General features: G+C 34.4%; 1 protein-coding gene across 1 annotated transcript in view; it reads left to right on the forward strand.

Annotated features, from left to right (window-relative positions):
• The window catches only part of ABCA13 (ATP binding cassette subfamily A member 13), a 168,900-nt gene that overhangs the window by 39,150 nt on the left and 114,239 nt on the right, over window positions 1–15,511 (forward strand). The window contains exons 24-27 of the mRNA XM_052704176.1: window positions 1,607–1,771; window positions 7,458–7,635; window positions 9,353–9,492; window positions 14,847–14,960. Coding sequence (XP_052560136.1) covers window positions 1,607–1,771; window positions 7,458–7,635; window positions 9,353–9,492; window positions 14,847–14,960 — 597 coding nt within the window. The remainder of the gene's footprint in view (window positions 1–1,606; window positions 1,772–7,457; window positions 7,636–9,352; window positions 9,493–14,846; window positions 14,961–15,511) is intronic.

Consider the following 15,511-nt stretch of genomic DNA (forward strand, 5'->3'; position numbering starts at 1 on the left):
GATCTAAGTCAGATAACTTTTGACTGGTTCAGAACATTTCTGTGGTTATTAACAACAATTAGCACAACCGAATGATGACAATTCAGCTTTGTCTGTTGGCATCCGCTCTGTTTAATCTAACTGAAAACACTACAGTAATTTAACCTGGTAGAAAAGTTTTAGAGAACTTATGATCATAATAGAAGACAGTGTTTGTATACTCCTGGAAAATAATGGGAATAATACAGTGCCAAAATTAAAATGATGGGGATGCAGAAGTCTGCAGCAAATATGTGCTGTGTCGAGATTTGTAGATTATCTGGAATTGAATGTGGGTTTTCAGAGGAATGTTTCCACTTGTTAGAGAAAAGTTATTGGATGGAATTGGTGATAGTTGTTTATTTCAGATCTTTTGGGTCACTGTAAATAAAATACTATTAAGTACAAATAGTGGAAAGTTACAGCATAGTCTGGAAGAATAATTTGACAACCACAGATCCTGTATTTATTTTATGTGCTGCATTCAAAGCTATAAAAAAAAAAAAACAACCAACAGAAAACATCAAACAAACAAACAAAAAAAAACCACAACAAAAAAACACAACAGAAAATAATGCTTCCAAGAATAAAATTCTGCTTTCTGGAGTGAATGCCAACCTACAGTGGCAAAAAGGAAGAAAAAACAGTACTATCTTCTACTGAACTCTAATGAAGCATAATGAGTTCCTACTATAGAAGAAAATTTTTTTTTTCAGCTCATCCTAGATTATTGTGGAGGTTTTGCTAACTTTTTAATCAAGTACAGGTTTATTACATGGAATTTTTTTTAATATATGAGTGTAGGTGAAATCTGAAAGGAATATTAGGAGTAGATGTTATTATAGTAGAAAGTGTCTTATTCAAAGACAGGTGGGTACAATAAAGATAGAAGAAGCAGATGGGAGTATATAATGAGATTATGTTGTTTTTTATTATCATGCATAGGGACATAACTTAATCAGTTTGCATTACCATAATGTAAAAATGGCCTATAAAAATAAAGGAGAGAAAGCAAACTCTTAGTGCCAAAACATGCATGGCGACAGCAACAAAAGGCCAGTTGAACTTCTGTCAAGGAAGGAATGAAATTCATGTAATTACTTTATGTAAAAGGCATTATATACTAAAAATGGAAAGGGAGGAACAATATGAAAGAAAAGTGCGTTTTCTAATATGATTCCTAAAGCCACTAGATTTAATTTAACTTATATTTTAAAAATATTAAACTGTTGCACTAGACACACTTAACCTGTTGAAAGAAAAGATATCATTTACACTGGATTCTAAGGAGGCAGAATGTTGCAGACACCATTAGTGTGGAAGTTGGGTAGGACGGCTCTCCGTCTTGGCAGCTATAAGCATATTACCTGGATTTACATTTCTAATTCGTCTTATGCCAGTTCTAGAATTTCTAGATAGAATTCTTTAGGTGGCTTTTGAGAGTACTAGGGAGTTTTGTTAGACGAGGTTTGCAGGAACATTTAATAATCAGGTTTAGAAATAAAATAATTTTGAATGTTTCATCAAAAGTTTAAAATTCCTTCTTCTACATGAAATATGTTGCCATATATTTTCCTTCTCTTCCAAGAATAAGATACCTTCTGAGATGAGCAATGTACTAAGCACATTACTGGATGTGGTCTCTAGTATCAGCTCTCTTCTTAATAAAGTCCAGCATGTAATGGAAAACCTCCCAGTGTTTCTTCAAGCAATTCAAACCATTGGGATGTTTGACATCTCTGCACTGCAACAGGTATGTGTATGATTTTCACTATGCAAACTTAATTTCCATTTTGATGTTTGGGATGTACGATAAGAAGGAGGATTGCTAGTAGACATTCTATACTAGAAAGTTAGGAACTTAGAGAAAAGAGTGTCCTTTGAAGCACTCTGGTAATTTTGATGCTGTATTAGTGAGTTTTTTCATCTCTGTTTTTTTTTTTTTAAATCTGTGAGACTATAGCCTAAGAGTTAATGGCTAGTAATATAGCGTGATTATTCATAATGGCTAGTAATATAGCATGATTATTCATGGAATTCAGAGGTAGCTATGCCTTTTCAGCCCATGCTGTAGAAGATGTTGTTAAGATGTGTTTTTTGTTCTTGTTTTCTTTTTTTAATTAACAAACTATCTTTGTTTAGCAGCTACTTTGATAAGGAGCACCTTTACTTTTTTTAAGGGATAAGACTTAAGATAGCACGTGTACGTCTTGAATCTTCAATGAAATTCTTGTTTTGTCTGTTTTAATGTTTTTATGTTTTTATGCCATTGTTCTATTTGCCATTAAAAATAAATGTGTAATGAAATGAGATGATCATTCCTTTTCTCCCCGCCCTTGAAGTTAATGTGTACACAACGATGCTGCTGATATAATGGTGGATCTTATTTTTTATTTAATGCTAATTAAATAAATTAGAAAAAAGTTTCCACCTTTCAAGAAGAGTCCGTTTTCATAAGAAGACCTGCTGACAATTTTTGCTGCATGAAAGCTTAAGGTTGAATATGGTGCTAAATGACAAAAATTCCTCAGTGGTTAACTGCAATCTACAATAGTGACTGCCATCTACAATAAGCACTACCTAAAAACACTGTTGTCCCTCGTGATCTGAATCTTCTTGCGAGCTGCTTTTCTGTATGACTGAAGGACATGCTGAAAAATAATGATTTGTGCATATTTGTTCTGGTTTTGTTCTTTAGAGTACTTTTCTGACTTCCAGAAAGGTGGCTTTCATCAGGTTACATCTTTTGATTTTTCCTTTAATTACTTCTGATTACGTCAACTTAAGATTTTCCTTCCACCAAGGAAAACATTCTTTTCAGAGTGAAATCCCAAAGGTGCTTGCTTATCTAATAGAAAAACTTTGCAAATATCATTTAAAAATGTTTTAAAAATTTTTCCAACAGCAGAGGGCCATCTGGTCATAGATCTGATCTTTGCTCCATAGAAACCCATATTATTCAGTATTACAACAGATTTAACACTAGAATTTTTTGTTCTTTTACATCTTGCCATGTTTTGTTGCATTCTGAAAAAATCTTTGTTTCTTTTTTGTGTGTTTGTGTAGTAAGTTGCTGTTTGTTTTTGCCAAATAATAATTTGTCAAGGATTAAATCTCTTGCTTTTTTTTTTTTTTTTTTTTTTTTTTTATAAAACTGTCATATGATGTTTTTAATGGCCCTTCTGTCTTCAACATTTCCTTCTTTTGTGAACAAGTAAAAATTGCTTATTTTTTAGTCTGCAGTGGAATTGCCAGGTAACAGCCTGAACCAATGGTTAAGCACCAGGTGAGATGGCATAGCTAATCCAGGAGGCTCAGGTGCATGCAGTGTACGTGAGTGATTGGAAGGGTTGGAGGCTGGATCGACCTCACTCATTCAAGTATTAGTAGTTGGGGGAGTAGCATTACACAGAGATTACACTTCTTTTGAGCTGTCACTGGTTGTTGGAAGGAATGAGCCAATTTTTCTTCTTCATTACCTACTATTGCTCCTTAGAATCCCATTGCTACACGAATATCCTTTTCAGGATCAACTGCATTTTTCTGCTTTCCAATAACTACCTTTAATTCTTATTTATTTTGTTTTCTTCTTGTCTTTTCTGTAGTGGCCAATCTTGTGCTGCTAAGTAATTGTGGCTAAACTGTGTGTGTACTTTTCTCCTTAAATATTTTCCTCTACTTTCAAAGAAATCCATTCTTTTGGATTTTTATTTTTCTGATAGCCAGTAACGAAATAGTTCAGAGACCCAGAAACATCACCAATTAAAGCGGCACAGCTTTCTAAAGCAAAAAATACATAGAAATTCAATAGGGAGTAAGTCAGATTCTTTCCTAATCTCTAATTGAAAAAAATTTTTTAAGTATGATTTAAAATAACAGATATAGATTTTTTTGTCTCAAACTGAAAAGCAAGAAATAATATTTTAGTATCTGTAAAGTGTGAAGCTGAACTGGTATTCTACACACTTCAATAAAAGATTACATAAAATTTGAGTCTCTGCCAATAATAACTAGAATACAGAGCCACTTTCTACTGCTACTCTCATTGAGTGAACAGGTAACTCCCTTGAGTGAAAAACAGTGCTGATTTCAATCATGATTTTTGCTTGTTTGTTCGTTGTTATAAGTTATTTACTTCTATGTCAAGGTGAATTTTTGGCCTATTTGTTTCTCAGGACTAGGTGAGGCCAGGACAGAACAACAGGTGCTGAATTATTGAATGCTGTTGAGCATGAAAGGCTGCCTCATTCTGTTACCCCTCAGCTAAATGTAACAAGATCTGTGTTAAAACTATCATTACTGAGAAGCTTCTTGAAGTTGCAAATATATAAAATTATGACTTCAGTTTATCCAACACTAGCAAATTTATTATTGTATAAAAAATGTCACGTAGCTGTTACAACTTCTGAGTTGCCCACGCGTTTGTAGAACACAAATCATAGTCTTCTGTTTTCCTAGGTTAAATGGATTTTTTCTAGCTTTTTTTTTTCTTTTTTTTTTTTCTGTTCCCATCTCTTGATTGTCTCACACATTCTAGGATCATCTTCACATGCTGTGGTAAGGTTAATCTCAAATGTTGGGGCTATGTTCCGTCCTTAGGGGAGGTATGGCTGGAGACTTGTAGTTCTGTTTATTCATATCCATGCCTACTAAAATGACTTGCTAATTTTGGGAGTCATCTTTTCCATCAGATGCATACATTTGAACCTCTTCTTTCATCAAGGATCAGTAACGTACCCAGGAAACTTTATTTTATAATAGTAACTAATGATTTCAGTTGATAAATAATGTTTAGCACTGGGAATTATACTTGGCTTACTTTAATCAGGTAATTGGCTTCTTCCAATACAGTGTTCTTTTCCCTGTAGTGCCTTCAGATTTTGGATGATAAGCAAATTTCTGTAGTTTACTTCTCATTTCAGAACTAGAAAATTCATTGAAAGGAACTTAAGTTCAGCCTCAGGAAAAACATTAGGAACTTCTGTGATTCAATATTTTCTTCTTAGTAAGGATCCCTGCACTATCTTCTTAAGGCCATTTTTTATCCACTGCATAGATATTGGATTAATGTTGATTAATGCTTTCTAGGATAAGTATATTAATCAATTTGTAGTGTTTACCTGAACTAGAGTCAGCATATATCTTTTTCAGGAAAAATCATTTGGCTTCTGAAATAAATATTGTGTTGGTCTGGAGCAATAATTTGATAAAGCATTAACTTCTACTCTTCATATACTGTTTGTCTCCATAGTAAAATGTGTTGTGTTGTCTTGCCATATTAAACATCACAATAAAGTACCATTATCTCCTGGGGCACTGTGCCACTCATCATTGAGTACAGATTTGCTTTCTACTTTTCTTTCAAATATTGCTATCTAAATTTTGATAGTTCAGACAAATTTTTACCCAAGTAAGCCAATTTTGCCATTTTTTTTTTCCAATTCTGCTGATGTCAATACAATACAAATTTCTTGTTCATGTTTCTGTCCAGAAGTAAGAATATCTGTTTTTGTATGTTGTCCTTTACCCTTTTGTTTCATCAGAATTTGTATGATCTTTAATCTTCCCCTACTTTTTCAGGAAAATATATGTATTTTTTATTTTGTCTTCTCAGTAATAATTCTGGATTTTTGAAATTTTCTTTGTAAGCTGTAATTTACTTTGACTTTTGGGTTTTCTTTGTTGAATAGCTGATATTTCTACTCCAGATGAATTAGCTCTTTAAAATTTTTTTTGCTTTTCATATTCTTTCTAGGTATGCAGCTGTTCAGTTAGGTCAGAAATCTCAATATTATGAAGATTTTGTTGCCTGTTTGCAAATTGCATCTAGTTACAGATAACTTTTTAATCTTTGGTGCCCATTTTCCTTTTCCTTAAGTTAGTTGGCAACTGACTTGACTGATTTTTTTTTTTTTTTAATGAGAGACTACTTGTTTCAGTGTAAAAGCCTTGATTGTGGACATACTTCATTTAGCTTAATCTAGAACTAGTGGATCAAAGATAAATTTTATGAATATACATCCTATGTAGTTCTTCCATTTTATCAAAGCAAAATTTTAGGAAACATTCTATTGATTCATTGGATCTTTAGTTGAAAGGCATTTAGTAGATTCCAATCTGATGGTGGCAGCTCACTGTATAAATATTCATTATTTGAAATTCAAGTCATTTTGATTGAAACGAGAATTAATTAGGGAGTTTGTGCTCTTTGACTGAAACAGAGCTCACCCTTCTGGTGCTGTCACAAGGAAGGATTCAAAATTACTTTATTCAGTTTATGAAGTTTATTTCTTGTTACCAGCATATTGAGTCCAGAGTTGTAGGTAATGGTGCTATGAAATCTAAAGTTAACTTGTTTGTTATGTACATACACAAAAAGTCAGGTTCTGATGTCAGGTGTTTTAAATAATAACACTTGTTAGTATATTTCTCTAGGAATTAACAAAGAAGCACCTGCCACTTGAGTAAACGCTTTGATCACAATAAACAGTTTCTAACAGCATAACCTCTAAACTGTCTGTGATCTATTATTTATGTAAAGAACTGTACTATTTTGAAAAATGACACTGCTGTTAAATACAACAAAACAAAACAAAAATAAACTCCAGTGAATCAAATGTTAATATCAGCATCAATTTTCTTTACTAACATATCAAAACACTTTTTCTGTTTTGCAGTCTCGAAATGCTATCTGATAATCCAGTTATGTTCTTCACATGCATCTGCAAAAGTGATGTGTACCACGTGGTTCAATACATTCTTCAGTTATACTTTTGCAGCACATTTTCTTCTAGCTGTATCCTCTTTTGCACCTATTTAGTTTACCACTAGACACCAGTTGCAACTGAGCATGTTATCTGAAGAATGAAGCTTCACATTTTTGAAGTGTGGTTAATGATGGTTCTTCAGCCATAAAAGCAGTCGGATTGCTCTCCTCATTAGATGCTAGTCTTGAGCAAGTGGTAATTGTAAATACTGGTATGATTCAAGATGTGCAAAAACTAGAAGTATATCTAATAAGTTAAAAGATATGTTGAAATCTGGGTTTTCGTAATGCACGTTTATTTTTTTTTTAGCAACTGTTTTCAATGTGAGTATTCATATGCAAATTGACTTCAGTTGTTTCTACTTTGTGTGGAGTAGAATTTGTGAAAGCTGTAGTCCAGTTGCTTTGATATTTTCATTTCTTTTGAGTCTACCCAATACGAGTATTTTTTTTATTAATGTAATAATATGTTACTATCTTTCAACTAAAACTACAATAGTTTTTTTGCCCCCCATGACAGAGGCGATCAGGAAAGCAGAAAAGAGCACAGCAGGCCCTCGTTCTTGTAAGCAGTTTCAATAGTTTAGTTTTATTGATTTCCTTAGATTGTGAGAACACCAGGAGTACTTCCTGAAGCTACAAAAAGTAACTGGTTCATCTGTATTTGTTCTAGTTCTTGCAAGGTGGACGGTTCAGAAGTTCAGCTGTTGGATCGCTGGAGTCTGTAATCAAGGCAGTATGTAAAGAAGAATCTCCGTTTTTCAGCGATGCAAACCTGTTTGTTGATATGCCCAGAATCACGGGGCTCTTAGAGGACAATATGGGAAAATATGGGATTCCTGAAGATTCAAGTGAGAAAATTTGTTGATCACAAGATGCACGTATACTTTCAGAGCTTGAATACTTTTTCCTATTTAAATGGAAAATGCCAGTTGACAACTCAGTTGATGTTGTAAACCTAAACACAAGGGATGATCAGTAGAAGCTTTGCTACTGAGAGAGAATTGTGATGAGCCACAAGAAGTTCTAGTTGTTTCCTGTCCTTTCAAATAATAAATAAGAATATTCATGCCTTAGAAACTTATTGTGCTTGAAGGAAAATATCATTTAGCATACAAATACATTTTTGAGTTATAAAATGGAAAAATCTATTGTTGCATAACTTTCTTCCTTGAACATAATATTATGGTGGTGCTGCGCAGTAGAATATGCAGACTTTCTGGAAAAAATAAGTTTTTAATAGTTGAAATATCTATTCTTTATCAACTGCCAAGAATGTCTGTTCTCTCATAATTTCACCTCTGCTACCTTTCTTCAACATACTTTTGACTTATCCTGATTAATTTAATACTGTTAATGACCTGGTTAGTGACTGGATACAAGAAAAGAATGCAAAGAATCTGTGAAACCGGATTCTGCTTCTGCAGTCTTGGCTATATCAGCAGGGAGCTGAACCTCTGCCTTAGCCTTGTTCACTCGTGTGTGGGAAAGTCAGAACAAACTCAAATTAGCAAGTCTTCTGTTTTTTGGCATATTGCTATTTTTGAGTAGGCAGTTCAGTCTCTTAATTCCTTGCTGTCATTTAGCAATGATTGCCATTAGTAAGCAATGTTTCCTTGAAGAAAGTAGAAGTCTGAAGAAAGAACTGGGTGTTCTAAATGTTACATTTCTGACTTTCGTTTCTTTTATATCTGGCCTGAATCTAAATATTATTGGCTTAATTTCCTGTTATATACAATAACAATAATAATCTCCCTCAAGGCATTATTAATGATGTTTAATGGCATATTTGCAAATCTGCTCATAATTTAAATAAATAGTATACATGAGCTAGGCCTAAGTATCTAAATGTTTCCCACAGTAAACTCTTCACCTTTGCTTGAGTACCATGTGTGAAAACTGGGATATCTTTTGGCCAATTCCTTGGCATTCATTTTGAAGGACGTGATTCCATCCCAATGTATGAATAACAGTCTGGTATACAATAATATGTTTTAGGTAGGAATGAAAAAGTGACTTGTTTAGATTTTTTTAATCAGGAAATTGGGCATCATAGACTAATGCAATTTTTTCCTGCGATTTTGCAGATCTTAGTGAAACTGTACAACAGCTGTATTTGTAAAGGATTGTTATCCTTAAGTAGGAATGAAATCTGGTGAAAAACTGAGGGTCTGGAGTGAATGTGGTTCATTAAGGTGACTCTTCTGTCACCATTAATTTTGTGTGCAGAGGTTTTACATGCATATCTCTACCTCTAAAGTGCACTAACGCAGCCTTTAGGGCAGATGAATTTTGAAAGTGGTTTTTCAGCTAATGTGAGAAGCTCTCTATATTCTTGTACCTAATTACTGAGGTTGCAGAACTTTAATTTGTATTTTAGGTAGTGGTTAAACAATTTCTACTCTGGGATATCTGAAGTGATTATTTAACGTCAGCTGATAGTATCTGGCAGGTCATTGTGACAGATCGTAAATTAAGACTAAAGACTTAGATTAAAAAAATAAATAAATAAAGCCAACCTCACCCGTGTTGACTTTCTGAAACACGAATCTGTCTTTGTTTTTGCAGCTCCTTTTTGTCTGAAGCTTTATCAGGAGATTTTACAGTCTTCAAATGGGGCTTTGGTATGGACTTTCCTGAAACCTTTATTACATGGGAAGATATTGTACAATTCAAACATCAGCATGATTGACCTGGTTATAGAGAAGGTGTGTATCAAAAGCAACACTGTTTCTATATATTGATTACTTTTTTTTTTGTCTCTGTACTCCAATTTAGGAGTTCTTCGTACTTCATTTCTTTCAGAAGAGGTAGAAGCAGTTGGATAATTGCTTTCAAGAAAATTGGAACCACCTTGCCACCTGAGTTCTCCTTTTTCCTGCTTTGAGTTTTAATATTTCTCCTAATGTTTTTTTTCTACTTGTTACACTGGTTTCACCTCAGAGTGAAAAGGAGAATTTCTTACAGAGTACCATAATCCTTGTATAGGAAGATTAAAAAGAGAATTTTAGCAGAGGTGTGGTGAGACTCATGCTGTATCGATGTGCAGAATACAGATACTGCAAGTAAGCTTTTGCCCTGAACATTTTATCTATGGGGCACAGCAGCACAGAGAGCTGTGGGAAAGGGATACTCAGGAACAAAAGCCTCACTGTGCTGCATAAAAAAACCAACAGGCTGCAGTGCATCTTGGTTTCATTCCTGATCGTGTTTTTAGTACTAATACTATAAATATTTCTAGCCAAGATGCCATATATATGTGAACATTAATGACTTGATATCACTAAACAATTTTACTGTCTGGTGTGGCAAGTAATCTGGTTTGAGCATAATTGTCTGCAATGACGTGTTTGTTCACGGCAAACTTTGAAGCACATAGGTAAAAGAAGGGGCAGTTACTCAGTCTAAATACATCTTAGTGTTCTGTGCTAATTTTGCACTTATCTTGCAAAGATGTCATTTTTATATCACAACATTATTTATTGGAGGAATGGCAATTTAAATTCATTTAAGATCAAGAAAAGAAGCTGCTTGTAAACAATGCACAAAAAGTCTTAGTAACCTTAAATATGATGACTATTTCCTGTGTAAATGGAGTACACTGTGGTGTTCCGACTTATGCTCTAGGAGATTAAAAAAAATAACCTAAGCCAAATGGCAGTGAATTGGAAGTAAGGTTTCAGTGATTCCATATTTTGCAATTAAATAACTTAATTTGGGAGACAGCTCATCTCTATAGAGTTAAGTATAATTGATTTAAAAGCTTAAGCTAAAACTGAAGATATTATAAATGGAAATTTTATAAGGATTTTATTGTGATAAATTATAAAAATCAAACAATTTTGTGTACACAATTATATCCTATGTTACACTGACACTGATAATTACATAGGGCACTTCTGTGTTAATGTTTTAGTTTAACCCAACTGGCAGCTGAACAACACACAGCCTTTTCTCACTCCACCTCCTCCCAGTGGGGTGGGGGAGAGAATTGGGAAAATAAGGTAGAACTTGTAGGTTGAGATAAATTAAATAAAACTATTTACTAAGACAGAAAAGGAAGACAGAGAGAACTATAATGAAAATCTATATAAAACGAGTGATGCACAAAACAATTGCTCATCACACACCAAACAGTGCCCCGCCAGTCTTGTCAGTTTTATAGGTTTTTCATGTTCTGTCATATGGTTTGGAATGTCTCCTTGGCTATTTTATGTCATTTGTCCTGGTTCTGTCCCCTCCCAGCTCCTTGTGCAGCCCTAACCCCTTTCTGACTGGGAAGTATGAGAAGCTGAGAAACTGAAGTGGCCTTGGCACTTTATGGGACTTCTCAGCAATAACTAAACCATTGATGTGCTATCAACATAGTTTTTCTCCTAAAGCCAAGACACAGCATTATACCAGACACAATGAAGAAAATCAATTCTGTGTCAGTTGAAATCAGGAAAATTATTTTGCCAATTAATATGACAGAATTGATATCTGGAAACAATCTATAACAAAGATCTCCTAGCATCTGTTGTGTATAGGTATGTTAGTGAAATCAAGACTGAGTAATAGAATTCCTAGTGCAGTTAACTTGCATTTTTTTTAACGTTCTGGAATAATTCAAAGATTCTGGTAGATGTTTCTGGCACATTTGTTAATATTCTCTGGGACCCAGAGTTCCATCAGTTTATTAAGAATCTGTGTAATCTGCACCCCACTTCTGCCATTTATATCTAACAAGGAATTCATAGAACTGCTTGTGTTATAAGGCACTGTTAAGATCACTGACCTCCAACCCTCCTACAATCAGCAGGTTTGTCATCCACTAACTAGATCAGGCTGAGTATACTTGTTTATATATAAATACAAACATAGTAGGGTTGTTTCTACAATGTTTGTATTTCTTATATTACACAAGCCTCTCAGTTGTTTTTCCAACACTGACAAATCTTAAATGCAAAATAATGATCTAGGGGTTCTAAAAGCAGCTGCTAAAAGCTGACCCTTTACTCGTACACAGTTAAATATCCTATTGAAATAGAAACTGTAATTTACTTTAGACAACATGACCATATATCAGTAGTCTACTAGAAGACAATGAGTATTAAAACTGAAAATGAAGTAGATACTTGTATAGTAAGGGATATTCTGAAAGTTTTTCACATGGCTTGTTTAATTTCTGGGCTGTGTAACCAATCATTCTTTGGTAAGTTGTGAGGTTATGGATTTTGCCTTCTAAGAAGTCAATGGTTCTGATGCGTAGAAGAGGTATGACCATTATAAAGATGTGCTGCAGTACTGGCTGAGAGCAACGATGTTCAGTTGCAGTTGTCATCCAGGAGTTCAAAGTCCATGTGTGATGCCTTTGATCCTTGTTAACTTTTTTCCACTGATGAGTTGATCTCATGAAAATACATCTCAGTGTTGATCTTATATTCAGGATAAACGAAGTAGAAATAACACTTTGTGTTATTTCTTTGTAATTGGAACAGTCAGTATATATATATAATGGTAGCAGGATGATTCAGAAATAAAAGAAAAATAGTCTAGCAAATTCATCAATTTCAACTGCCTGTTTTTTGTCATTTAAAATTAGAAAAATAGATAATGAGTCAAGTAACTTCTCATTCTGAACTTACGTAGCCTGTCTGGCTTTGCATAAGCACACTTGTCTGTTAAAAGATATCATTATAAAGGCAGTGAAGTCTGCTCAAAATAACATTTTTATTTGTGCTTAAATCAGTCCAGACAGGGCCACAGATGTTATTCAAGACTATAATTTCAATCAAATGCAATACCCAGACTAAATGTTACATATTTATTTTAATGGATCTCCATTCTTGAGGGAGAAGGGAACTTAAAGAGAATTTTTATTAAACATCAAACTCTAGCTACTCATTAGAATATAAACTCACAGGAGTCTTCCTTTTACCTCAAATTCTGACTCCTACTGTGGCCAATAAAGATTGCATAGGAAATTGCTGAAGATTATGGCAGTAAAGTGATACTTTCCCCAGATATTGTCCCAACTCCCAAAAACATGCTAAGATTTTACTGACATAATTTGTCCACTTTTTTCTAGCTCACGTAAGCTCTTAGCATCCACAATGTCTGTGGAGAGGTGTTCTAACTACCTCTTCCTTATTTACTTGTTCTTTAACTTCTCCAGAGAGCTGAAGCACAGCTCCACTTGAATTTTTATAGTGTTTTATATCTTCCAACAATATTTACTTCTATTCTATACGTACACTTCTCTCCTTTATTGTAATTTCTTCTTACTATTGTCACAAAAAGAAAATTTGCTTAGAGATTTCAAAATCATTAGGCTGTGCAGTCTCCTGGTTCTGCTAGTAATTTTTTTTATTTTTTTTTATTAAAATTTTATGAATAGCATCAATTTTTGTTATTCTTCAAACCCCTTGATACCAAGCAATTGTAATCAGAAAGTTATTTTACACTGAATCCAGGTCTTCAACAGTTTCATCCTTGAAATCTTTTTGAATTCTTGGCCAGATGTTAACTGTCTTGAAAAGTACTTACTGTTCATTTTATTAATCTACAGGACCACTTTTTTAAAAACAGCTGCTTCAGTTTGAGACTTTCTCTAAAATGACCTCAATTGTTTGTATAAGGAGGTTGAGTATTGTAATGGATACTGTAGACCTCTGGAAGTGACCTCAGGAAAAAAAAATCGTGTGTGGTGTTGGGAATCAGATCAAGAAGCACCAAGATCTGAGCTCTTTTGAGATCCCTAATTAACTTCCTGATCTCGCAGCTTGTAGTGGCTTAAAGTTGCGACTCTGTCATGACCTGCAGTGTGTGGAATTCTCCCTTTTTGGCTCTTTCTACGTCTAGAGCCTTTCTGCTCCTTCAAGTTGTTGCCTCCCTGTCTGGACAGTGAGTTGCATGATCCTAGTGTTCAAAGCTGGAATTTCAGCCCACAAGTTTTTTTTTTTGTGCTCATTAACAGAAAAACTTGCTTAGTCAATTCAATGCTGAACTTTAACATTTAAGATCTCTCTCCCTTGGAAAGTGATATAGACTATCTCACATAATCTAAACACCCAGATTCCTTCATGAAAATGTTATGTCTTTGGGCATTTTGTGCCAGAATTGGGAAGAACAAACACCACAAAGTGTTTTTCTATATTGACTTATGCTTAAGTATGCATCTCTGGTAGAGAAGGAGTTATGAGTGCTAGGTGAGTGGTTTTGCAAAAGGCACTTAAAATATTATGGCAAAAAATGTGTACTTTTAATAGGAATTACAAAACTGTGGTCCCGAATTTCAGTTTACGTCATCAAAGAAACTCATTGCTGGGAAATTCCATGATATCTACCATAATAACAAAGTTTGATTGTAATGGAAAGATCTAGTTCTTAAAAGCACTTCTATGACTGAAAATACCAATTTAAACAAAAGTATACTGCTATGCCATCTAATATTGAGAATGTTTGTGATCTGTTAAGATAGGATGGAAAAAATTGATGGTTGCTAGCTGCTGGCTAAGACAGAAATTATAGCTTATGCTTCACTGGTCTGCAGAATATTTTGCTATACTGTGAAATATACTTGTAAAAGAAATATTTTTGGTCAGTTGTCTTCGTGATCCAGACTGTGCTTCCAACTTTTAAATTTAATTACATTAAATATCTACATACAATATCTAATGGAGCAAAAAATCCATACAGCTTATAGAATCTTTCTTTTGAGGAGAATGTCTCAACTGTTTTTTTTTGTTGTTGTTGTTGTTGTTGTTGTTGTTTTTTGCATTCTGAAGCACCCCTGTGATACTCAGTATAAAAGAGACATTATGAAATAAAGAGGTTTTTATGACCTCTCAGATAGGAAACATAAACAAAAGTTTTCCTGTAGTGTGTTTCATTTAGTATTCAGAGACTGCAGTAAATACTTATTTAAAAACAAACAAAAACAAGTATGTATACTTACAGTTGACTATCAAATGATCTGGAAAGGAGTTTCAGAACATCTGAAGCATGCGGGTTTTTCTTGTTTCTTGTGGTTTGCTATGCTTGGTCTTTTTCATTTGTCTTCACATTGTCTTTTTCCTAGGCTAATTTCACTTTTGGTTTTGTGGAAAACTTGAAGACTTATTCACAAACATGGCTAAGGATGTCTGAAGTTTTTAAAAACCGTGGAAATGTCCTCATGGTCTCACGGCTGCAGGTTGGTGAAACGTGGTATGGTTTTCTATGTTCTAATGAACTGATCTAGGTGAATTTCTGTATGTGTAAAGTTACCCATCTGTCTTGCTGCTGCAGAATTGAAAAAGAGACATGTTAGCTTCAGTTTGTGAGCCCGCAGTATGATACTGACAAACTTCAGAGCTTGTTACTGGGTTTTTGCCCATTCTACATCTTTGTTTTGTTTTTTTTTTTTTTAAATATACCAGTAAAATGTAGTTTTGTCATGGTTTACATGGTAGGCTATTATGTGAGAAGCTGTTAAGCTATTATAAGTGTTAAGGAAGTATCAGCCATACTCTGGGGTGTATAAGGCCCTGCCAGGCAGGAGAGGGAAGGTACTGTTGTGCTCTGCACTGTGCGGCCTCTCCTCCAGCTCTGGGTCACCACAGTGCAAAAAGAACATAAACTATAAGAGAGCAGTTGAGGAGATATTTAAATGGAGAAGGAGTAAGAGGTCGAGATACATGAAGAACAGCTGACGTCTGTTGGTTTGCTCAGCCCAGAGCAGAGGAGGGGAAGCAGGTGGGGGTG

The sequence above is a fragment of the Tympanuchus pallidicinctus genome, unplaced genomic scaffold (assembly GCF_026119805.1).
Source record: "Tympanuchus pallidicinctus isolate F22 unplaced genomic scaffold, pur_lepc_1.0 scaffold5, whole genome shotgun sequence".
In the NCBI taxonomy this organism is placed as follows: domain Eukaryota; kingdom Metazoa; phylum Chordata; class Aves; order Galliformes; family Phasianidae; genus Tympanuchus; species Tympanuchus pallidicinctus.